At 40.1% G+C, this 26,580-nt stretch overlaps 2 protein-coding genes across 2 annotated transcripts; both read right to left on the reverse strand.

Annotated features, from left to right (window-relative positions):
• Positions 1-5,032: 5,032 nt before the first annotated feature.
• Positions 5,033-6,478, reverse strand: LOC121390325. Its single transcript, XM_041522112.1, has one exon. It carries the CDS (start codon positions 6,476-6,478, stop codon positions 5,033-5,035), a length of 1,446 nt encoding a protein of 481 aa, XP_041378046.1.
• A 10,211-nt stretch (positions 6,479-16,689) lies between these two features.
• LOC121390144 (caltractin-like) lies at positions 16,690-24,028 on the reverse strand. The gene is made up of 5 exons (XM_041521893.1): positions 23,831-24,028; positions 21,934-22,079; positions 19,853-19,960; positions 18,496-18,599; positions 16,690-17,792 (listed from the first exon to the last, which is right to left on the reverse strand). Exons 1-5 carry the CDS (start codon positions 23,960-23,962, stop codon positions 17,620-17,622), a joined length of 663 nt encoding a protein of 220 aa, XP_041377827.1. The 5' UTR covers positions 23,963-24,028; the 3' UTR covers positions 16,690-17,619.
• Positions 24,029-26,580: the final 2,552 nt, after the last annotated feature.

A 26,580-nucleotide genomic window follows, 5' to 3' on the forward strand; every position in this document is an offset into this window, starting at 1 on the left:
ATAGGCAGCGTCACAAACAAAATGCATACAAGAGAAATGATGGTCACATTCCTCTGGGGGTGTGGGGGTGGGGTGTGGACTATCTGGCTGATGGTTATCATGGAATACAGCCTACGAATTAACCTCATCTTCGTTCTCACCACACCTTTCCAATATTATTCCAGGCGCATGTCACTCATATGACCTACAAGGTTCATGCCTGTAATATGTGTATTGGGCATATGTACTAACTAGTGCAATATGAATCCTACGAATGTGTTCTACGTAATTAAATATGCAGGTCACTTTCCCCAAAGAGAGAAGGAGAAAATAACCCTTCTCCAAAAAAACGTGTTTGGCATTAATTTTTATGCTGCCGTTGTTGAAGCCAAAAATTTAGGCAGAGCACCGGCCCAAGATGTCGCAAAAGGGACATCTTGGGCCTGTGTCCGATCAAGATGTCCCAATTAGGACATCTTGGGCAAATGGGACATTTTGGGCTCCAACATGCCCTCGAAATACTAGTTTAGCACAAATTATGTAATCTTTAATGTTAGCTATTTAAAAAAAAAAAAAAAAAAAAAAAAAAAAAAAAAAAAACCGAACCCTACCATGACATTATTATGAAGCAGTAAACTACAAGACATGTAATGGACTTATATACGGAAATCTGTGTAATTAAGTGTGAAAATAACCATAAATATGTTCAATTCTGACACCTACACTGGCTTTCATGGCAGCCAAAGTGGCCATTTTGAAAAATGGCTGCCTCAACAATCACCAAATAAATCTCCAATGTTACTGTTTCAAAAAATATTTCCTAAGGTATATCCTAAAATGCAAAATGTCATGGTTTTTTTAATCATCACACACATTTGTTGAAAAAAAAAGAAAAAAAGTCAGTCAGAATGTTTTTTTTTTTTAGTTCCTTCTAGGAAATGTAGATGAAAATAAAATCATTGATACCAAAAGCAATAAATGTCATTATGCAACTTTGATAGATTACTTTTAAAACTATCAGTATTAAAGATTTAGTTAATACCATTCACACTGATTAGTCTACAACTTGATATGCTACGGATTAAGGCCTTTGAAAATGGCTAGATCGATCGTTTCGTCAGCGCGTTGTCTGCGCCAGTATCGTGTTGCATAACTTGTTTGTAGTTTGAGCGTAAATTTTGAGTTACTTGAAATCAATTTCGCAGTTTCATTTCTCAGATGCTTGAAAAATCTGCAAAAACATGAATACGCTCGAGTCCCCCTTTGACCCAATCATTTAAAATTAGTTTAGCGGCTGAAACAAAACCCACCCCAAAAACATCCCCAAAACAATATCATACATGTATATATAAAATCATCTTTCTTTCTTCAATTTATTTTCGTGCTTATATCCAATTAAGGTTCAAGCACGCTGTCCTGGGCACACACCTCAGCTATCTTGGCTGTCTGTCCAGGGCAGTGGGTTAGTTGTTAGGAGAGAGAGAGAGAGAGAGAGAGAGAGAGAGAGAGAGAGAGAGAGAGAGAGAGAGAGAGAGAGAGAGAGAGAGATGAGAGAGAGATAGAGGGTGAGAGAGAGAGGGTGTAGCGGTCTTGCATCTACCTAGTCGTTAAAACTCGCTCTGGGTGGGAGCCGGTACGTATACCGGGCTGCGAACCCTTTACCTACCAGCGTTATGTCCGATGGCTTAACAATGACACCACCGAGGCCGGTTATAAGATAACAAGCAAGGCCGTTTTAACAGTTTCCCATCGTTCTGACCGTTTCTCGTCATTCGATCTGCACTGCCGACCGCCTTCTTCATATTTACACGATGCCGCACCTCGCAAGGATCTTTTTGCCCCCCTATTTGCCCATCTCGAGCCAAATATTTCGTACAAAGATGAACTGCATACATGCATCCGTAATGTAGGCAGCCATATTTTATTATTTAACACATAACTTGTCTATACACATGGCGGTCGTGTGTATAGCCTCGGCTAATGAGGGTTGGCCATCTACACGACGGTCACAGTTTTCGAGGCAAGTCTAGTGTAAGGTCACCACATCCCATAACACGGGTTACATATTTACAGGATATTAAACGAGCTTCCGTTTCGTATCATGTTTATGTCCAGAGTGAAATAGGTTTCAATTGTCACGAGCTTTAGCGGGTGACAATGAAAATAATTTCACGAGGGACATAAACATGATACGAAATGGTAACGAGTTTAATATCCTATTTATTACCCATAATCGATTTTAATTTATATCACTAAACTCGTTTAGTTGACGTTTGTGTAACTTGGCGTTCTAGTGGGACATATCACTTTGATAGTTACCAATAACGTTTTAACTATATGGGTAATAAAGTGTAAAACATTGTTCACGGCAAAATTCTATAATGAACGAACGTTATCATAACTGGAAAGTCTCCGTTTTGGGCTGCAGTCTTTGTTAATGTTAATGGGGTTTTTTTTCCTGGGGCGGATGTAGTATTTTTCGTGTAATTGGGTGCAATGTTCAAAAGGGAACCTGCACTATTCACGGAGTGGGTGCTATGTTTCTTCTTTTTGTTAAAAAGTATCTATGGTATTCAAAAGTAGGCCTACACTAACACGCATTACGCATAGTATGCCAATCTTCAAATACGACCAAGATATTAGTATTATAGATCCTTCACAAAAGACAATTGTTAAGGTTTTAAATATTGGATTTTTTTTAGGTACATCCAATATGAAGAAGGGTCAAGGGTGGGTCCAAAAGAATGGAAGCATGGAACTTGCCCCTCATAATAAAAGTTAAACTGTCCCTTTTATGCAATTTGTTTACAATTTTTACTGAAGTGCCCCTTTTAGGCAGTTGATCAATGTGTCCTAAAATATTTTCTGGGTCCACCCTTGAAGAGTGTACCCTGAACATTCTCCCCTTGGATCCGCGCCTGTATCAAAATACTGACATAGGCCATAGATCAGAGTTATCATCCAATTTAGCTGATGATTCGCTGTGCTCTGGCTAGATAGGAAAGGAAATGTTTTATTTACTGACGCACTCGACACATTTTATTTACGGTTATATGGCGTCAGACATATGGTTAAGGAACACACAGATTTTGAGAGGAAACCCGCTGTCGCCACTTCATGGGCTACTCTTTCCGATTAGCAGCAAGGGATCTTTTATTTGCGCTTCCCACAGGCAGGATAGCACAAGCCATGGCCTTTGTTGAACCAGTTATGGATCACTGGTCGGTGCAAGTGGTTTACACCTACCCATTAAGCCTTGCGGAGCACTCACTCAGGGTTTGGAGTCGGTATCTGGATTAAAAATCCCATGCCTCGACTGGGATCCGAATCCAGTACCTACCAGCCTGTTGACCGATGGCCTAACTACGACGCCACCGAGGCCGGTCTCTGGCTAGATGGCCACATATCACAGTTATTATCCCATTTAGTTGATGATTCAGTGTGCTCTGGCTAGATGGCCACATATCGCAGGTATTTTCCTATTTGGTTGACCAAAAATCCGGAAATATATCCGCACAAGTAGTCTGCTCTTTGATTGTGATTATTTTATGGTTGACAGATTTATAGTGTCAATTATTGGAATGAAGTTGACATACGAGAGCATGTAATTTGCAAACACCTGTAACGTGTTAACACTGAGGACTTCTTTGTGGCAACCCATGTGAATGAAGTACATTTAACTTAACCGGACGCGAGCGATGCAAGCGATTATTTTAGAAATCATTGATTTCAATTGCCGTATCCCAACCGCTTGGGTCTGGTTAGGATACAGCTTTAGTGGGTGTGTTTGTTAAAACCAATATCCTGGGAGAAATAGCTGGACACCAGGGGTTGTTCTTTTCTGAATATGTTACTCCCAGGCCAGCAAAGGTGCATATAAAAACCCACGGGCCTATTTACTGGTATTAAAGTCGCAGACGCTAGTTTTAACCCGTGAAAATAGACCCTAGTTTGGTTAATCTACAATCCTGTAAACACGTCTGGATAAAGTTACAATAGAAGGAAACACGAGTCTGTTACATGGAAACGGGAAAATTATCTTAAATATAGACAAGAGCTCGTCTCCATAACCGTTACTTCTCAAACGATATAAAGTTATATAAAAAAGTATTTTGTGGTTAGAAACATCAGGATGACTACAAACACTTTGGATTCTTGGAAATGGATACACTAAACAATAAAATATAATTAATGTCTGATGTCAATTATAAAAACCCGGCTGTAATTGTAATTGTCACTTTAATAAAAGTATTTTAGCCACTAACGTATATAGTAGCATATAAATAGCGTAAATAACAATAACATCTAACTGATGTCTGATTTCAGTTAACAAAAACGACTCTGATAGTGAAAACTACGTCATAGTGTTCAAAACTAACGTATATAGAAACATATATAGAGGGTAAATAATTGTGGTCTGTGACCACATGGTCTTTGCTTGTTTTATACTTATCTTCGTGCTGATATCCAATTAAGCGTCAAGCACGTTGTCTTGGGCACACGCCTCAATTATCTTAACTGTCTGTCCAGAACAGTGGGTCAATGGTTATTTGTTAGTGAGAGAGAAGTCAGTGTAACGGTCTTACATCTACTAATTGAGTCGTTAAACTCGCTCTGGGTGGGAGCCGGTACAGGGCTGCAAACTCGGTATCTGTATCTACCAGCCGTAATTAATTCCGATGGCTTAACTACGACACCATCGATGCCGGTATCATAGGACAAAGATGAGGGCGCGTTCCTCGAAGCGATCTGATAGCTAAGATCACCTTAAGACAGATATGCACGTAATGTGATCTTAGCGCTAAGATCACCTAAAGTGCATAGCTACCTTATGTACTTAAGGTGATCGTAGCACTAAGACCGCTTCGTCGAACGGGGCCCTGGACAAGAGATTTATGGCCTGTTCAGGATATGTTGCTCTCAGGCAGGCAAAGGTGATACAAAACTCCACGGGCCTACTAGTATTAATAAAATTGCTATTGCCATTAACACTATATAGAAATAAATATAATTAAATAGCGTAAATAACTGCGGTCTGTGACCACATAATCTGTCATCTGTTCTGATTCAGCGAAATGCTAGAGAGCGTCGTCTGGCTGGTAGCGATCGCCGTCTGTTTCAACATGGAGTGAACCGTGTATTGGGTTTCGGGTGGTTTGCTGCAACACAGGTATCTCAAGGCGCAGCGGAAACGGGAACCAGTTATGCAGTAGAGACAGAAGTTGACGCACTTGTTGGAGTACAGAAAGTAGAACACCACCGAAAACGTCAAATGGTTGGTTGCCTTTTTCTCGGGGTCCGTGTACAAATCCGATATGTGTGACGATATTGCTAGGTGTGTTGAAAATGGGTACGTCAGGGCTATGAGAGTGAATGACTGAGCCAATAGCATGATGGTGATTTGTTGCCATTTCGAGCGCGAAGATGACTGGCTGGAAGTCGATGCCCTACACGGAGTTTTGTTAATACGAGACGTTGATTGACTGGAATTTATTTCTTTAATTGCGGACCGGTTCGACGTTGATTGGTTAAAATTAGATCTTTTGAACGCTGTATTTTTGGTCGACGTTGATTGGTCGGAATCCGATTTTCTAAATATAGAATTTTCTATCTGCGGCATTGATTGGATAGAAGTTAATTCAGCAAATACAGTGTTGCAGTCACTCGGATTTTCAGAAATTCTTGAACTGCTATTTCTACAGCTGCTTCCGCTGCTGCTGATGTTGTGAGCGTTGTGCTTCTTAATGTTGGCGTTTACCATATTATCTGACCTCCTGACGTTGACGATGATGACTGTGTTGCTCACGAAGATGACTAGAAAACACAACGTGAGAAACGAGATGTGTATCCACGGCCAAATATTTTTGAAAAAATATTTATACGCCTGCTCTTTCGTGATGGCATCACAAAGCCTGTCGGCCCTTTCCGGTGGAACGATGTCGGAATAGAACAGAAAGTGAAACTCTTTAGCTACGACCATGACCATAAGTACGGCAATCGTTATCTTCGCTCTTTTCACCAGGTCTTTCGTCGAAGCCTTGATGGGATACATAATGACGAAAGCTCTATCGGCGGTCATAACAGCGGTAAGAACAATGGTGTAGTCGCAGTTAAAATATCCATAAAAGTTAAAGAACTTACACATGTAATGCGAATCGGGCGTCCTTATTATCGTCCAGGGAAAATTGACGTACAGCCAGTGAGGCGTCAGGGATATTATTAGACTGACGGCGTCGTTAACTGCGCATGCGCTCATGTAGACTGACGTCGACAGGTACCGGAAGTAATGCGAGCGCATGACAAGAAATGCCAGGATGTTGAAGACGTTACCAACAACGATGAGTATAGGTGGAACGTAAAGATTTATGACGTCAGCGATCTTAAATTCTTCAAACTCTTCAGCTGAAATGTTTGTAGAGGGGTAACTGTGGTTAGCTGTAGTTGGCTCAACATTCACATCGACTTCTGTCGTTGCTGCCGATACTGGTGTGTTAGTCATATTTTAATTACTTCTGTTCCTTTCTTTCTTTCTTTCGTTTGGGTAATCGTAGAATACAAAAATGATTTACGCGTCTCGATTTGGTAAATGGTAGTTTATAATTCTGTCATTTTAGGCACGTTTCCAAGAATTCGTTATATTTTCGAGGTCTCTATAGACATAAAATGGATATGATATTTTCGTTCCATTAATATTCAAAATCTTGATGTCTTAATTGGTTGTCTTTAAGAATCGTTTACATCTGCTGGAACCACAAACATAAAATGATGTGGACACAAATAGGTCATTATAAAAGATGCATCACATATGCTTCCAAGAACCATTTACATTTGCTGGCGTCACACGTAAGAAATGATGTAGATACTTAGAGGTTTCATAAATATGTCATTATAAAAGATGCATCACCTATGCTTCCAAGAACCATTTAGAGTTGTTGGAATAACGAACACAACCGGATGTGGACTCTTGGAGATTTTGTAAATAGGTCATTACAAGATATGCACCAGCTATATTTCCAAGAATGGTTTACATCTGCCAGAACCACAAACACAAAATGATGTGCACATTTTGAGGTTTTATAAATAGGCATTACACACACACAAAAAAGAAGCACTGACCATGTTTCCAAAAATCATTTACACTTCCTGGAACCACCAACACAACATGGTGTGACTTTGCAGTTTTATAAATTAGACAATCCAAACGATGCGTCAATAATGATTTCCAACAATCGCAGAATGGTGCGGATACTTTGAAGTTTTATCAATAGGTTATTACGAAAGATGCATCAGTCATGTTTCCAAGATCTATTTTCATTTGCTGCAGTCAGAAACATGAAATGGTGTGAACACTTGGAATGGGTCATCACTTATGGGTCATCACTTATTTTTGTTGGAGTCACAAACACAAAATGATGTGAACAATTTGATATATTAAAGATTGGTCATTATTAATGATGCGTTGAATATGCATTTAAAAGACACACACGCAGTAATCATCACCAAACATAATTGCATCATCTTTATGAAATAGTTCAATAATGTTCTGACAAAAGTCATAGGGTATCCTTTGTTTTCTGTGACTGAAAAAGAAAGAATATATGAATATTTGTTTAACGAAACCCCAGTAATATTTAAACTACGGTCATTTTGCAGACCTCTACGTTAACTTTTTCTGCGTAGAAGCCAAATGGCGCCTTTTTTTTATAACAAATGTTTATATATATTGTATGTGTGCGTACGAATGTATGTACAAAACAGTGAGGAAATAATAAAGTCCCTTGAAAGGCTTGACGTGTATCTGTGAAACACAATATAATTTATTGTGCAATTTATATATGTACCTAATAACTGGTATGAAAAATATCTACAATTGTCTGTTTTGAATTATATCAGAAAGCAGCTTCTGTGTCTACCATGAAATCCTTAATGAGGCCTTGGTTGTAATAATCTTAAAGAACTCCCCTCCCCCCCCCCCCCCCCCCCCCCCCCCCTCTCTCTCTCTCTCTCTCTCTCTCTCCTCTCTCTCTCTCTCTCTCTCTCTCTCTCTCTCTCTCTCTCTCTCTCTCTCTCTTTGACCGGCGTCGTGGCTAGGCCATCGGTCTACAGGCTGGTAGGTACTGGGTTCGGATCTCAGTCGAGGCATGGGATTTTTAATCCAGATACTCCAAACCCTGAGTGAGTGCTCCGCAAGGCTCAATGGGTAGGTGTAAACCACTTGCACCGACCAGTGATCCATAACTGGTTCAACAAAGGCCATGGTTTGTGTTATCCTGCCTGTGGGAAGCGCAAATAAAAGATCCCTTGCTGCTAATCGGAAAGAGTAGCCCATGTAGTGGCGACAGTGGGTTTCCTCTCAAAATCTGTGTGGTCCTTAAACATATGTCTGATGCCATATAACCGTAAATAAAATGTGTTGAGTGCGTCGTTAAATAAAACATTTCTTTCTTCTCTCTCTCTCCGTGATTTTGGCGACTAGGCGTCAGCAAGTCTGGCAACCTAAGAAAAATATGCGGGCTTGGTCGCTGTGGAAATATCACTTGATAGGGGGAGGACCGCGTTGTACCCCCAGGCGATATTCGGGTTTTTATGATAAATAGCTAGGGTTTTAGAGATATCGGAGAGAAACATAGGAAGGCTTCCAGGGGGAACGTTGTCCGTCCGGACTGGTAATTATATATTATTTCTGCTCTGTTGTATAACCTTGATGTGATTGATGTGACTTTAAATATTTTAATACTGTATTATACCAATATTATTTGGACGGTGCTGCCGGTAATCTGACGCAGTAAACTGTAGGCTCACTGTTCTAATATATATAAAGCTTAACCAGTCATCCTAGAGGACCTATGTACACTGTAGGTTATTGTCTTTATTGTGATAGGTACCAGTATTAATTCTGTATTACAAGGTTACTGAATGAGTAGATAAGGGTTAATTAAAAATTAACCAGTTAGGAATAGAGTTGTAATTCCTTTATTAATTAAGTTCCCCTGGAAGCGTTTCTCAATTATCACACGTGTGGGTGTTGTGTCCAGTTTAGTTGTTAATAGAGTGAAGTGACTAGAATATTGTGTGTCAATTAACACGTGTGGGTGTTTGTCACGGTAGTGATTAAATAATGTAAGTGATCTAGGCACCTAGGGTAACTGTTAGTATCATTGTTGTTGTTGTTGTTAATTAACTACTGCGGCAGTACATTTGTCAGCGTAGGCTAATACAGATTCCAACGTGTATTGTGTTTTTGTTGTGTTTTCTAGTGAACTAAACGTGCTATATTATACATACTTTATATAAGATCGTATCTCTGATCATACCTAGACAAGCCACGCGGGTATAACTGCCCGTTACAGAGAGATCTAATAGATATACAGTTAGGAGAGATATTTTGATAATCGTGTTTTATTCAGTTACGGGTATTATAGGATCCCCGTGACATCACCCATTAATCCCCACTTATATAAGCGTACGAGCCCCACCCCCCAGTGCTGGAGAAAATCCTCAAATTCGGGCAAAAATTGTACAGATATTCGGGCAAAATGTGCTAACCCGAGACCTTTTTACCATACATTTCCATTTTTCAACCTTCAACATTAGTTTTAATCCATGCAACAAATGCGTAGTGATTAATATGATTAAACGATTTTTTCCAGATTCGGGCATTTTTGTTTACTTCGGGCAAACGCCAGCCTGCCCCCCCCCCCCCCTACAAAAATAGGAGCCCGTACGCCTATGCCCACCTCTAGATAATATAAGTGTGCATGTGTGTCAAAATAATCATTTGCTAAGGCGTATATAGACGCGGCGCGTGCGTGCGGTCCGGTTTTTTCGACTGTTGTGTTTGCGGCTCGCGTTTTGGACACATATACTATATATGATTACTCGTTCCAGTCAGAGCTCCACAACTGGTGTAACAAAGGCCGTGGTATGTGCTATCCTGGCTGTGGAATAGTGCATATAAAATATCCCTTGCTGCTAATCGAAAAGAGTAGCCCATGAAGTGGCGACAGCGGGTTTCCCCTCTCAATATATGTGTGGTCCTTAACCGTATGTCTGACGCCATATAACCGTAAATAAAATGTGCTGAGTGCGTCGTTAAATAAAACATTTCCTCCCTTCCATATATGATTATTACATTGCGGCTGGCCACATGCGTTTTGTAGACGCTTGCATCGTACGCGTCCAGTCTAGACGCTCTCATTGAGACTCATGTATTTCGATTGTTTTAGCTGAACCGCACGTACGCACCGCATCCAGTGTATATGAGCCTTAATATATGATGAGAGAGAGAGAGAGAGAGAGAGAGAGAGAGAGAGAGAGAGAGAGAGAGAGAGAGAGAGAGAGAGAGAGAGAGAGAGAGAGAGAGAGAGAGAAACAGAAACAGAGACAGGGAGAGAAAGGAGCGGAGATAGATAGAGGGGAGAAAGAGAGAGAGGAGGAACAGAGAGAGAGAGAGAGAGAGAGAGAGAGAAGAGGTGAGAGAGAGACAAACAGACAGACAGACAGAGGAGCGAAGAGGGGGGGGGGAGAAAGAGAGAGAGATATACAGAAACAGAGACAGGGAGAGAAAGGAGCGGAGATAGAGAGGGGGAGAGAGAGAGAAGGGATTATTAAAACCATCACATACATACTAATATATGTTTTTAAAACATCACGTACAAAATAAAACTTTATATATAGTTACCTGAATTGTTTAAGTCAATTTCGAAAGTACCGCATTAACTGACACGCACCCATTCTTATCTTATGCCACTCAGGGCGTCTTGTCTGTATTAAATATCAAAATATGCATGTACAATATTTATTTTCGCCTCTGTGGACAGAAATTGATCAAATCTTATTAAATAGTCAATTTCCTGATTTGGCACGCGACGTGTTCCTTTCCTTGGTAAACACAGTCTGAAATCGATTACTGATCCGAGTGTTTGTTTGGCATGCCTGTTGGTTATTCATGTATGGGTAAGATGGAATCCAGGTACTTCTGATCGATGGTCGCTTTCAGGGCCGTACCTACCCTAAAATTACAAGGGAGGGGGGGGGGGAGGGGACCGGTCTTGGTGGTGTTATGGTTACGCCATCGGACTCCAGGCTGGTAGGTACTGGGTTCGCAGCCCGGTACCGGCTCCCACCCAGAGCGAGTTTTAACGACTCAATACCCTCTTCTCTCTTTTACAAACCACAAACAATTAACAACTAACCCACTTTCCTGGACTGACAGCCCAGATAGCTGAGATGTGTGTTCCCAGGACAGCGTACTTGAACCTTAATTGGATATAAGTACGAAAATAAGTTGAAATGAAATGGGGTGGGGGGGGGGGGGGGGGGGGGTAGTAAAACAAAAGGAATCGGGGCAAAGTAACAGGCACGTGTGCAGAAAATTGTCCATAGTGGTCTATATCGTGGAAAGTTAAGTTTTTAGAGGAGAGGTGAATTGTCCTACTCCGAAGAATATATATTTTTTAAATTAAAATTCGTGATGAGTTTTGGGAAGGGGGAGTCGAACCCCAAACTTCCTCTGCCTGAGTATTGTAGGTGGAGTGTTTTTTGTTTTTACAAAGTTCTCGACAAAAAGGGAGGGTAGCTCTGCCCCACCCCTGACGGATACGACCCTGACTCCCGCATTTTATTGTCATCGACAGTGTACTGTTATCATGTGGATCCGAGATAAGAACATGGTGGAAAAACCAGCTCGTCCCTCCTCCAAAATATATTAATTATATCTTTATGTTTACACATGTACGTGTGTTAACAATTTCAAGACATATTATTTGCCGTGGACACTTTCTTAATTGCATGGGCTGTATCTATGTATCTATATATCTATCTATCTATCTATCTATATTATATAATTTTGAAGCGAAACATGCAAATGGTGCACCAGACTATATGATAATAGCACAGTAGAACATGCATAATTTATAAAGTAAATCGCTCTGATAAGATGATCTTTAGGGTCAATTCGGATGGATAATTCTTGTTTCCAAATAGTACTGCTTTACTATCAAAACCACTACAGTAAAAGAACATGATTGGGCGAATATGATCATACAAAGGACAATAGAACAGAAAGTAGACTGTATATTCAAAAAGATGGCCACAACTACAACACGGATCATCATAAATATACTGATGGAAAGAAATAAGGGACCACATCAAATTGTGGACCAAATTTAATTCACAACTAACGTAGTAATGTCTGTATTTCATACCAAGTTGTAATGTGGGATTGAATGTCTGTAGTGTTGAATGTGCTGCCTATATGTTCCCAGTCAACTTCTGATAATATGATTTGATTTTTGATGCAGTCATTATTTCTTGTTGCTATCCGTGTGATCCTTTATTCCTTTCCATCAGTATATGTCTTGTGAATCTATGGGCATGTGGTAGTTATTAATAAGAGACACTGCGATCATGCTGCGTTTGCTTCTTTTTTTCATATGCCAGATAGTCACGTAATGATTGGACGATTGCTGGAAAACCAACGAACCTAAACAGAATATAGGAAACAAACGTTTTGTCTCCAGACTTTGCGTGCTTCTTTTGCTATAACAGAGAGTAATACTGCCCCATATTTCAAATGTTTCGAAGGGCATTCGGAAGTGGTGATTACTGACGACAATGAATGAATAAATGTTTAACGACACCCCAGCACAAAAATACACATCGGCTATTGGGTGTCACACTGAAGACAAAGGTAACACAAAAAGGGTTTGGAAACCCGATCAGTAAAGTGTATGGTCTGACAGTAGGGACTCCACGAGTCCAAAATATTGGACTCGAGAGTCAAACTCGACCAGGACCCGAGTACCCGACGCTTAACACTAGATGTTAATGAGACTAAGGAATAAAGTGAAATAGCATTGTGCATCTTAATTCCAGCGCTGAACATGGATGCCAAATTATGACATTGTACCGCATTCCACACATTCCACTTTTGTTTTCCCTCCCTGCCTTTTAGCCCGGCGGCACGTATATGGCAAAATTACGTAAAAAAAAAAAAAAAACTTATTTTTTTAAATGAGGGTGCGTTTTTTTCTTGGACGGGTCTTGTTACACTCGGTCCGTGCCCGAGTACTCGAGTCTTGTTACACTCGGTCCGTGCCCGAGTACTCGAGTCTTGTTACACTCGGTCCGTGCCCGAGTACTCGAGTCTTGTTACACTCGGTCCGTGCCCGAGTACTCGAGTCTTGTTACACTCGGTCCGTGCCCGAGTACTCCAATACTCGTGGAGACCCTACCTGACTGTTGACAGTCTTGACAAAGTACGAACTGTACATGTTCTATTTTTGGAAATCGAAAGATCCTGAAGATGTGATGCCTGTTAGTTTCGTTTAATATAACCTCATTACCATACAATGGTTTGGACGAAAGCTTATTTGCCCATTCAAGATGTTTCGTCACTTCCAGATTTCGAGGGGCGGGACGTAGCTCAGTGGTAAAGCGCCCGCCCGATTCGCGGTCGGTTTGGGATCGATCCCCATCGGTGGGCCCATTGGGCTATTTCTCGTTCCAGCCAGTGCACCAAGAAAGAAAGAAATGTTTTATTTAACGACGCACTCAACACATTTTATTTACGGTTATATGGCGTCAGACATATGGTTAAGGACCACACAGATTTTGAGAGGAAACCCGCTGTCGCCACTACATGGGCTACTCTTCCGATTGGCAGCAAGGGATCTTTTATTTGCGCTTCCCACAGGCAGGATAGCACAAACCATGGCCTTTGTTGAACCAGTTATGGATCACTGGTCGGTGCAAGTGGTTTACACCTACCCATTGAGCCTTGCGGAGCACTCACTCAGGGTTTGGAGTCGGTATCTGGATTAAAAAACCCATGCCTCGACTGGGATCCGAACCCAGTACCTACCAGCCTGTAGACCGATGGCCTGCCACGACGCCACCGAGGCCGGTGCCAGTGCACCACGACTGGTATATCAAAGGCCGTGGTATGTGCTATCCTGTCTATGGGATGGTGCATATAAAAGAATTCTTGCTGCTAATGACCACACAGATATTGAGGGAGGAAACTCGCTGTCGCCACTTCATGGGTTACTCTTTTCGATAACCAACAAGGGATCTTTTGTATGCATCATCCAATAGACAAAATAGCACATACCACAGCCTTTGATGTACCAGTCGTGGTGCACTAGCTGGAGCGGGAAATAGCCAAATGTGCCCACTGACGGGGATCGATCCTAAAACGACCGTGTATCAAGCCAGCGCTTTACCACTGGGCTACGTCTCGCCCCTGGAAATAAAGATGCCGAGATACGATTTTCTTCATAGTCATGTAATATTATATATTGTTGATGATGAATTTAATATAACAAAAAAGTCATTAAGAGGACTTCAAACGGGCGGGAGAGGGTCACGGAACACTTGTGACACTCCCCCCCCCCCCCCTTCTAAATCTACAAATGCTGCTTACCTTACTCCGCGCTTCTTCTACAGGAATTGTAGGAGGGTTTAGACTGGCGAGCGAAGTTAATGCGCCCCCCCCCCCCCCCCCCGGAAAATATTATGATTAAGAGAGAGAGAGAGAGAGAGAGAGAGAGAGAGAGAGAGAGAGAGAGAGAGAGAGAGAGAGAGAGAGAGAGAGAGAGAGAGAGAGAGAGAGAGAATTTGCCACAAGTTCAGCCAGCTAATGTTCGCGAACTATTTGATTGGTTCCCGACGTGACCATTTGTTTTTAACACTGACCATTTGGTTTACCGTTAAGCACATAAAGCGAACGTTTTATCACTAAGAGAAACAGTTGTGTTGCTCTGCGTGCATTTCTACTTGTCCGTACTAAACTAAACACCGTTATTTCGACCACGCTAATATCGATGACTTGGGTAATCTCGCGTAAATGTCATTTTGTTGACCCTTGCTGCATTTAGGCGTTTTTGTTTTTCTCTTCTTTTTTTCTTTGTTTCCTGCGTATGCAGAGGGTGTTTTGGGATCCCACCCCACCCCCAGCTCCAAGCGAATTTTCTTTTTTAATTTAGTTTTGGAAGGAGCACGAGTTGACACACACACACACACACACACCCTAAAACTTCGCTTGACAGTCTAAGACCCCCCCCCCCCACACACACACACGCTCCTGTGTTATGGATGTTTGCGTGGATAGAGGGTGGAGATTTGAATGTTTTTATTATTTACTTCGTTCTTTTCGTTTCTTGCTCTTTTGAGACTATTAAAGATTTACTTCCTCAACAAAGAATAAAATTACCCACACCAAAGAGGTTTGCTTTGTTTAACGACACCACTAGAGCACATTGATTTGTTAAACATCGGCTATAGGATGTCAAACATATGGTTATTTTGAAACAGTGATAAAGAGAAAACCCGCTACATTGTTCCATTAGTAGCAAGGTCTTTTATATGCACCATCCCAGACAGGATAGCACATACCACCACATTTGATATTACCCGCACAATGAACACCTCTTAGTAATGATAAAACTATAAACTTTACAGCCCATTATCTTTTTCTAAATATTTTCATTGTATACCTTGCGTGTTGACAGTTAATGTTTGCTTAACGACACCACTAGAGCACATTGATTTATTAATCATCTTCCATTGGGTGTTAAACATTTAGTAATTTTTACATAATATTTATTTTCTTAAAGATAAAACCCGCTACATTTTTCCATTAGCTGCAAAGGACCTTTTATGTGCACCATCCCCCAGACAGGATGGCACATACCACGTCCTTTGATACACCAGTTGTGGTGAACAGGCTGGAACGAAAAATAGTCCAATGGGCCCACTGATGGGAATCGATCCTAGATGGACCGCGCATCAAGCTAGTGCTTTACATATGGGCTAAGTTCCACCCTCTGCGTCTTGACAATCGTCTTTTTACGAAGCGATTTTAGCGCTAAGATCACCTTTTAAGTGTATAGCTACCTTATGCTCTCAGTTAAGGTTGGTCAAAGGCCGTGGTATGTGCTATCTTGTCTGTGGGAAAGTGCATATATAAAAGAAGAAAGAAAGAAAATTTTTATTCAACGACACACTCAACACATTTTATTTATGGTTATATGGCGCAAGACATATGGTTAAAGACCACACAGATATTGAGAGGAAACCCGCTGTCGCCACTTCATGAACTACTCTTTTCAATTAGCAGCAAGGGATCTTTTATATGCACCATCCCACAGACAGGGAAGTACATACCATGGCCTTTGATATACCAGTCGTGGTGCACTGGCTGGAACGAGAAATAGCCCAATGGGCCCACCGACGGGGATTGATCCTAGACTGACCGCACATCGAGCGAGCGCTTTACCACTGGGCTACGTCTCGTCCCCTGTATATAAAAGATCCCTTGCTACTAATGGAAAAATGTAGTGGGTTCTCTCTGGCTACCTGTCAGAATTACCAAATGTTTGAAATCCAATCATCAATGTTAAATTAATCAATGTGCTCTAGCGGTGTCATTAAACAAAACAAACTTTTAACTTTAATTAAGGTGATATTAGTGCCAAGATCACTTTGCGAAAAACAGGGACCAGGCCCTCATTCTGTGGTATCATTCATACAACTTATTTTCGTGCTTATAATCAATTAAGTTTCAAGTATGCTGTCCTGGACACACACCTCAACTATCTGGGCTGTCTGTTCAGGACAATGGATTAGTTGGGGCAGACAGACGGATACGAAACCTATGATCCCCTCTGGTTGGACCAATATGGTGCTAATAAAAGACAAACACAGATAGGTGCACAGGTATATATATTTTTGTATAAAAATATAAATTATTATGCATTAAACAATATTCAAATTGCAACAACATCAAATTACACCGATATCCATTATAAACACAAAACTATCACACTTTTACAAACGAGTGATAGTTATTTTTAAACATAAATTCTGAGCAACTTGAATTGTCCACAGCCCCTTCTCTATTCTTCCCCCAACCCCCACCCTCGGAAATCCTAGATCTGCACTCTAAAGTTCATCAAAAGAGGTTGGTTTGTAACAACATTCTGAAAACAATGTGACATGTCCACTATCCATCTACATTCCCACCCTTTCCCTCAAAAATCCTAGATCTGCCATTTAGAGGTCATCAGTTTTGTTTGTGGCATCATTCTGAGGTACTCTGACTCACTAAACGTTCCATCTTCTCTCCCAAACCACCCCACCCACCCTCTGAAATCCTAGATCTGCCCTCTAGAGTCATCAAAAAACTTTAAATTGTCAACATCATACTTAAGAATTCCGACTCGTTGACCTTCCCATTTTCAGAAGTCCTAAACCTTGCCCTCTGGAAGTCATTCTAAAGAACTGTAACTCGTCCACCATCCTATCTTCCCCCCACCCAACCTAACCCACTCTAAAGGTCATCAAAAGAGGTTGGTTTGTTACATCATTCTAAGGAAATATGATTCAATGACCTTCCCATCTCCACCCTACTGTTAGGAAATCCTAAATATTGCCCTCTGAACATAATTCTGAGGTACTGTAATTCATCCACCCCCATCTTCTTTCCCACCCTCACACTCCCCTAGAAAATCCTAGATTTTCTCTCTAGAGGTTATCAAAAGAGGTTTGTTTGCAGCATCATTTTGAGAAACTCTGTCTCATCCACCCCATACCCCTCCCCTCCCCCTTGGAAACCCTAGATCTGCCCTCCAGAGGTCATCAAAAGAGGTTTGTTTGCAGCATCATTCTGAGGAACTCGGACTCGTCAACCTTGCCGTCTCCGTTGAGGTCGGCCTCAGCGATCATGTCCTCCAGCTCCTGCTGGGTGAACTTGATTCCCGCCTCCTTGCATGCCTGGCGCAGGTTCTCCATCGAAATCAGCCCAGAGTTGTCTGTGCAGAATAAAATAGTGTGTTAGGAATTAGTAAGGAGAGGAATGGAACTGTAGAAGTGAAAGGAAAGAAACTGTAGAAGCAAAGAATGATGTAGCTACCATTTGACTAGCCCGAGTATGCTGCCATTCAAAAGCAATAGTCTGTCCCATCCTCCTACAGAAATGTTTTTTTTTGTAAATAATTTCGGTTTGGCTTGAAGTATGAAGAAAAGTAAAAGTGTTTCGGAAACCATTTTTGCGTGTAATTAAAACAAAATTCAGTTTAGAAATAAATAAAACTGTAATACATACAATGTACCATAGTAAGAAAATGACACTTATACTACATCGTTATGGCACCATTTTGGTTTTATGGACTGATATAGTCTTGCTATATGATTATTTTCTTGCTGACATGATGGCACATACCACAGCCTTTGATATACCAGTCATGGTGCACTGGCTGGAACGAGAAATAGCCCAATGAGTCCACTGACAAGAAATCGATCCCAAACAAACCATGCATCAAGCGAGCACTCTACCAATGAGCTACGTCCCGTCCCTTGATGTAACAAGAAATAAATGTGTTTTGGAAATAACAAAAGAATGCTATCTGCGTGTGAAATTTACAAATCGATCGGCTCAGAAATAAATACCTTGTAGTACATTTCATAGCATGAAAAAAGGCATTCTTTGTGGGACAGACTATATCTGCTACTAACCTGAATCAAACATTTTGAAGCCTTTGAGTATCTCGTCATAAATGTCACGTGAATCTCCCTGTCGGTCCAACACTGTGTCAAGAAAATCTCGGAAGTCAACTTTCCTGTGTAATAAAGAACGAAGGAAGGAAATGGTTTATTTAACGATGCACTCAGCACATTTTTATTTACGGTTATAATATGGCGTCAGACATATGGTTAAAGACTACACATATATTGAGAGAGAAGGAAGGAAATGGTTTATTTAAAAATGCACTCAACACATTTTTATTTACGGTTATAATATGGCGTCGGACATATGGTTAAAGACTACACATATATTGAGAGAGAAGGAAGGAAATGGTTTATTTAAAAATGCACTCAACACATTTTTATTTACGGTTATAATATGGCGTCGGACATATGGTTAAAGACCACACACTTATTGAGAGAGAAAACCCGCTGCTGCCACTTCATGGGCTACTCTTTTTCGATTAGCAGCAAGGGATCTTTTATATGCACCATCCCACAGACAGGGTAGTACGTAACACAGCTTTGTTACACCAATCGTGAAGCACTGGCTGGAACGAGACATAGCCCAATGGGCCCACGACGGGAATAAATCCTAGATGGATCACACATCAGGCGAATGCTCTACCACTGAGCTACGTCATGCCCCATGTAATAAAGAAAGCATAATTTCAGACAAATAGTCAAACAAATAGTCCAGTCCAGTCAATATTATGAGTTACTGTAAAATCAATACATGCAATTATACAACATTTCTGGAGCAAAAAAAAAAGAAAAGAAAAGGATTAAAAAAAGAAAAATGAAAAAACCCAACCCTTATAAAATAATTAAATAAAAATAACTAAATTCAATCAAATTAAAATTAATTTTTTTAAATGTGCATCCATTTAACATCAATTAAATCTAAAGACAAGCTTTATTCCGTGTTAAGGCCACTGGCCCAAAATACATAAGTAATAAGGAAAGAAATGTTTTATTTAACGACACACTGAACACATTTTATTTATGGTTATATGTCGTCAGACATATGGTTAAGGACCACACAGATATTGAGAGAGGAAACCCGCTGTCGCCATTTCATGAGCTACTCTTTTCAATTAGCAGCAGTGGTTCTTTTATATGCACTATCGCACAGACAGGATAGCACATACCACGGCCTTTGATACACTAGTTGTGGTGCACTGGCTGAAACGAAAAATAGCCCAATGGGCCCACCGACGGGCATAGATCCCAAACCGACCGCGCATCAAGAGAGCACTTAACCACTGGGCTACGTCCCGCTCACATAAATAATAAGCCAATAACTTGTACATAGCATTTGTGTGTGCAATATCTCAGTTCACTTTACCCTTTCCCTTTTATGCTGATGTCCATTATCATTCTTCTCGCATCTTCTTTGCTAATTTTAAAACCAAGTGCTCGAAGACTCTTCCTAAGTTCAACAGCATCAATGAACCTGAAAAACAGAGAGGGAGAGACCAAAAGTTTAACATATTTTTTCATTTGAAATATCACAAAAAGCCTCAACAACATAAGCATACGAGACAAGGGGGCTGGGGGGTCAACTCCTCAAATTCGGACAAAAAATTATAGTCATATTCGGACAAAATTTGCTAATCAAAATTAGTTGTAATCCATATAAAAATGTGTTGTGATTCGTTTGCAACTCTTTACAGTTGCATGTTTGGTAGTTATGCTAAATTGGAAATAAAATAGTGTTATTAAGATTTGGGCATTTTTTGCATATGTGCACCATTCCACAGACAGGGTAGTACACACCACGGCCTTTGTTACACCAGTTGTGGAGCACTGGCTGGAACGAGAAATAGCCCAATGGGCCCAATGACGGGATCGATCCCAGATCAATCACGCATTAGGCGAGTGCTGTACCACTGAGCTACGTCTGCCTCCTGTTATACAGTTTACACACATGTACTTTCATATGACTGATTAACTTCAATAAATAACTGAATATTATTCTTCTATCAAAATCTGAAAAGATGTCATTAGGACATCGATACAATGTGTCATCTGTATTTTGAATTAAAGAATTTGTGTTGTGGTCACAAATTTAGTACAAAATGCAATTTTATACAATTTGTGACTGCTATATATGTAAACACCAGGGGTGGGGAAAAGCCCTTTTCTCCCGGTCTGGGACCGATGCTCGATCTCTGAGACCGAAATTATTTTTTTTAAACGTGTGTTTGCCGGTCCCACTTTTGTCATTCTTGTCAGTCCGAAGCACCTGTCCATTTCTATTATTGGAACAAATTCTTATCCGTCAAGTGGACAGGCCTGCCCAGACATCGGTATCTCATGCATGATTTAAAATAATAAATAAATAGTGGTCAATATGGCTAGTGGCAAGACGTCTTGTGATTTTTAAGTCTGCCTAAGTATATATCGTCAGTCACTGAAGTCGGACCTACAGTAGTGTCGATCCACAGCCACTAGGCTAGACATTAATTTTGTCAAAGTTGCTGAACCAATCAAGAGATTAAACAGACGTTAACAATAACACCATTCTTGGCGAGAGAGCCATCAAGGTATTACACTCCAATTAAAACAAAGGACCCCGAGTTTGCAACTGGTTACAATCAACACCTGTCAACACCTATGTACGGTGCGATCTTTTATTAATTTTCAGGACACGGTATTCGTAGTTTTTATACATATATGGGATTTAAATTCATAGCTTTTATTCCTTTTTTATATTATTTATTCCATTATGTAAAATATATACAATTTTTGGGGTGGGTTTTTTTAAAAGATGACATCAAGTGGGACCGATTGACAATTTTATTTTTCCCCACCCCTGGTAAACACTGATAAATTCACTAAACAAAATACAAGCAATTCTTATATATAAAATCAGGACGTGACAAAATTCATATAAAATAAGAAATAAATAAATGACTCAAATGTCAGTAATGTACATTTATACACCATAAAATAAAGGAAATTATATGGATGCAATTTTTTGTCGGGGCTTTTGTCGTTAATGTATAATCTATACATTTTTCAAGAAATATTTTGGGTCAAAATTCAACATTGAGACAGCACCTTTAATAAAATGAAACCGGCCTCAGTGGCACAGTGGTTAAGCATGAAAATAAATTGAATTAAAATACACCTGCGAATTCACAGTATTGTCTCAACGCTCCATTTTTTTTCAGTAATGGAGAGATCAAACTCTACTTAATTAACCTACCAAAATCAATGGTGTTAAAATCCATACTAACATATATTCACATAAAATTATTATTTAGTGGTGTATTTTAAGTAGGGAAATATCCTTATAACTGTCCATTCATGAAAAATAGTGGGCCTTGTCTCCAATATTTTTCAGGAATGGAGAGTTACTCGGACATTCCCCTATACATAAATGCAAATAAAATGAAAAATGCATCTGACAATTATTATTACCCATCAGAATCTGTGTCGAATATCTCAAATACAGTTCGCAGGTCTCGGACCTCTTGTGCTGTGAGCTCATTTAAAACTCTTGTTGATACTTTTATCCCATGGATCTCCTTCTCGTCAACAGGGTTAGAAGTCAGTAGATTTATTAACTAAAATAAACAATTTCAAATACACACTGAAAATAACACATGGAGAAACTCAAAGTTCAATTTTATAATTTCGGAGACGCACTATATATTTTTTCTGTCTCGTGTCAGATCACTGGCTATTCAGTGACCATGGTATACGCAGTGTCGGATTTATAAGGGGGCAAAGGGGGCAATTGCCCAGACTCCCCTGCCAGCGGGGCCCACCAGAATAAGGACTTCCTTTATAAAAATAATGTATTAATTACAAAATGAGTTCATTTTTTTTATTTGTCATGTAATTTAATTTCTATGTTAAATGGCCCCCGAACCTGAAGTACCCCAGGCCCCTGCCCCGGGCCCCCCCAAGGTCTAAATCCGGCCCTGGGTATAGGGGCATGTAAAAATACTCAAAGTCTAATAATATATTATTGGCAAACAGCTGCTGGCCAAACACCGGGGAATATTTTGTTTTCAAAATCTTGATTAGTGACAGATATTTCTAGCCAATTGAAAATTGATTAGCAATTAGTGTGAAAGGTTTTTAAATTGTGTAACGATCTCTGAAATTTGAATAGCATTCTAATCGTGACATGATACTGAACAAAATGTTCCCTTAAACACCCAAATTTGTTTAATGGTAAAAAATATTGCTTAAACCAACTTCCACATGCCATGAAGTGATGTACATCTTATATATATATATATATATACATATACATTTGTGTATGTTAGTGTACTTTTGAATACTAAAGTCCAAACCAAATTGTTAACAACTACGATACATTGCTCTCCTACCTTAATTAATGTTACATTTTCCCAACATTTTGTCCAGACACAAGTTGTTCAAAACCATTACAGTGACACAGATTCCACATATGAGACTGTAACAATGTCACCAGTATCGACTTCGCTGAGATCGCATGGGGCAAAATACATGCAATTTTCTACCGTCTGCCATTTTGCTTTTTCATAGAATACTCTTCTAGAGGGGTGAAAGCCTCCAAAGTATGTGACAATTACTATAAAATCAATGTTTTCTAGTGGTATCTTTAAACAAAACAAAAAATAATATGACGTCATCACGTTTGCTTTTATATCATAACATGTTATGACGTTATATTAAGTCATATCCTTTCACCCCTGTTGGAGAGTATTCCATAAAAAGGCAAAATGGCAGCCCGCACAAAATTATATGCTTTTTGCCCAATGCGATCTCAGCGAAGTCGATATAGGTGACATAGATATCATCTAATATGTGGAATTTGTCATTGTAATGGGGTTTTTTCAACATTTCTGTGTGGACAAAATGTGGGTAAAATGTATCGAAAAATAAAGGTAGGAGAGCAATTTATCATAGTCAACATTTTGGTTCGGATTTTATAGCTTATGTCCTGTTTTCAATATTTCAATATGTCCAATGTTGAGCCACTAGCCTTGCCAGAGACTGAACATGTGATAGACGTGTCTGAACCATATTTGGATTGAGAAACGTGAATTAATTTATTCAACTCAAAATAATTTCACAAAACATTTACAGTCCGTCCCATCATTCTATAAAACTGTTCGGTCAATAATTTTAGTTTGGTTTGACGTATGAAGAAAAGTAAAAGTATTTTCGAAATAACAGAACAATGCTATTTTCGTGAGCAATTTACAAATCAATCGGCTCAGAAATAAATAAATTGTAGTAAAATTCATTGTATAAAAAAGACGTTTCCTTGTGGGAGTCTGGGACGAATTATAGCAAAGGCAAAGACTTGAAAGAGTTCAACCTTTTCTCCAGGTTTCGGCGGAGGGACGATGTGATCTGGTGCCAGAGGATCGACTGGTTTTTCTGGCGTGCATTTCTTTTTTCCAGACTTCTTTCCCTTCTTCTTTCCTTTACCTTTCTTTTTCGCAGGCATCACGTCTCCCAATGTAGAAAACTATCGACTTCCGCCATGATAAAACACTATCCCGTTGCCTACCAACGATAAATTTTCGCTTCCGGAAAGCTTACTTCCGTTCATTATTGGCTATGCACACAGAAGCCGTAGATAGCGTACCTGTGTCTAAAAATACCCATTTTCTGTCAAAACCTTCCCACATCAAAACGTACTTACGAAAACATACCAACTACAACGTATCCATATTGTGATTAAAATACGCCTTATTTATATACGATAAAACTAATAAAATTGTTTTTACAATTACAATTTATTTTCTACAGGATTGGTTTTTGTTTGTTGTTGCACGTCCCCATATTTGGTCAAAACGTACCCAGTACCAATTACAAATTGTCACGGGGATTCTATAATACCCGTAACTGAATAAAACACGATTATCAAAATATCTCTCCTAACTGTATATCTATTAGATCTCTCTGTAACAGGCTGTTAAACCCTAGTATGGCTCGTCTCTAGGTATGATCAGAGATACGATCTTATATAAAGTATATATTAATATAGCACGTTAGTTCTCTAGAAACACAACAAAAACACAATACACTTTGGAATCTGTATTAATCTACGCTGACAAATGTACAGCCGTAGTAGTTAATTAATAACAGCAATAATAACAACCCAGAACTGATCACTTAATTAGTTAATCTCTAGGTGTCTAGTTACACAACATGCGAATCACTTCACCGTTACACCACACCCACACGTGTGATAATTGAGAAACGCTTCCAGGAGAAGTTAATTAATAAAGGAATTACAACACCATTCCTAACTGGTTAATTTTTAATTAACCCTTACTACTCGTTCAGTAACGTGTGATAATTTAGGAACGCTTCCAGGGGAACTTAATTAATAAAGGAATTACAGCTCTATTCCTAACGGGTTAATTTTTAATTAACCCTAACTACTCATTCAGTAACCTTGTGACACAGAATTAATATTGGTACCTATCACAATAAAGACAATAACCTACAGTTTACCTAGGTCGTCTAGGATGACTGGCTAAGCTTTATATTACCAAATACTCATATAATGTTAGAACAAAAAGTCTACGATTTACTTCGTCAGATGACCGAAGACACTGTCTAAAGAATATTGGTATAATACAGTATCAAAATATTTAAAGTCACATCAATCACATCAAGGTTATACACAGAGCAGAAATAAAAATATTTACCAAAGTCCAACGGACTACGTTCCCTGGGAGCCGTCCTTTTCGTTCTCCTAGATATCTCTAAATTCTAGCTATTTATTATAAATCAGAATACGCCTGGGGATACAAGGCGGTACCTCACGTATCATCTCATATTCTACCTCTACTAGAGTCCGTATATTTCTCTCTGATCGTCAGTCTGGCTGTCGTCAACCGCGAGCAATCTCCTGGCCATAAACAGCACTACCGGAGATATTACGTAACTACTAGCCACATGGGCTCCGCACCTGGCTAGTTGTGTTTTAGGCGTACCGATCGAGGACCGTCGCGCAGAAATATTACGTAACAAGTTGCCCATCTGGGTTTAAGTGCAATGAAACTGCACACGGCCCTCTAACACAATTAAAATCGCCACAGGCGAAACAAATTTAAGAGCATGTACCGTCACACCCCCCCCCCCCCCCCACCTCAAAAAGGATATTTCCTCTACTCTAGGAATAGGGAAATATACTACATTAAAACAAAAAGGTGCGTTAACCGACGCATACGGGCATTTATAACACATGTAATAATAAGGTGACTACCAGTAATCACACTGAGTCTCTGAGTCCCTGGTATACAAATAAAATATATATAAACAACACAGAAATCAAGAATGTCAACACATTATCATAACGTTCAACTTCGGGACAGGGCATCAGCGATTACATTGGATGTGCCCTTGATATGTCCAATGGTAATTGGGTATTCTTGCAGGAGAAGACTCCTTCTCAAAACTCTCTGGTTGGAAGCTTTCATTAGGATGGTCCAGTCCGTCTTCGTCTTCTTGGAACAGCACAGCTCCAGCACCCACGTCACTGGCACCCACAGCTAGCTTGAACGGCATTCGGTAGTCTGGTGCTGCCATCACGGGAGACGAGTAGCGCCTCTGCTTGAGACGGTTGAATGACTTCTCGCATTCACCTGACCAATGGAACTTCGTTTCCTTCTTTCTCAGCGTCGCACGTTTTTCCAGGTTTTCTCCGATAGGCATACTGTCGACGCGGTGTAGCGTTGGGTTCCAAGCGCACATCTTGGCTTAAGGTATTGGTAACCGTTGGAAGGTCCCGACAAATGGAAACATTGTCTTGTATCAATGTAGTCAGCTTTGCTCGCTGGGGGTTCAAGTCTGCTAGAATCTGGCCGTTGGCCAACTTGACCTCTGCAGTCTTGACGTCATCACAGGAAATTGAGTGTCTCTCAATTTGGACCGGTCTCTCTGGAACTATCGGCAGTCTGTCAAAGTAACCTTTTAGCAAATTGATGTGACAATACCTACTTTTCCTAACCCTATCAGGAGTGTTTATCATATACCCTGTCTCATTAACCCGTTTGTGCACAACATAGGGCCCGAAATACCTGTTCTGTAATGAACCCCGTTTAATGGGAA

Source organism: Gigantopelta aegis, chromosome 15 (genome assembly GCF_016097555.1).
Source record: "Gigantopelta aegis isolate Gae_Host chromosome 15, Gae_host_genome, whole genome shotgun sequence".
Lineage (NCBI taxonomy): Eukaryota > Metazoa > Mollusca > Gastropoda > Neomphalida > Peltospiridae > Gigantopelta > Gigantopelta aegis.

What these genes read in the sequence shown, in the direction of transcription:
- LOC121390325 (XM_041522112.1), bottom strand. Translation starts at nt 6,478, where the DNA reads ATGACTAACACACCAGTATCGGCAGCAACGACAGAAGTCGATGTGAAT.
- LOC121390144 (XM_041521893.1), bottom strand. Translation starts at nt 23,962, where the DNA reads ATGCCTGCGAAAAAGAAAGGTAAAGGAAAGAAGAAGGGAAAGAAGTCT. An exon ending in TTCGACACAGATTCTGATGG is followed by an intron (nt 19,961 to 21,933) that starts GTAATAATAATT and finishes TCTGTTTTTCAG; the next exon opens with GTTCATTGATGCTGTTGAAC. An exon ending in ATCAGCATAAAAGGGAAAGG is followed by an intron (nt 18,600 to 19,852) that starts GTAAAGTGAACT and finishes TTTATTACACAG; the next exon opens with GAAAGTTGACTTCCGAGATT.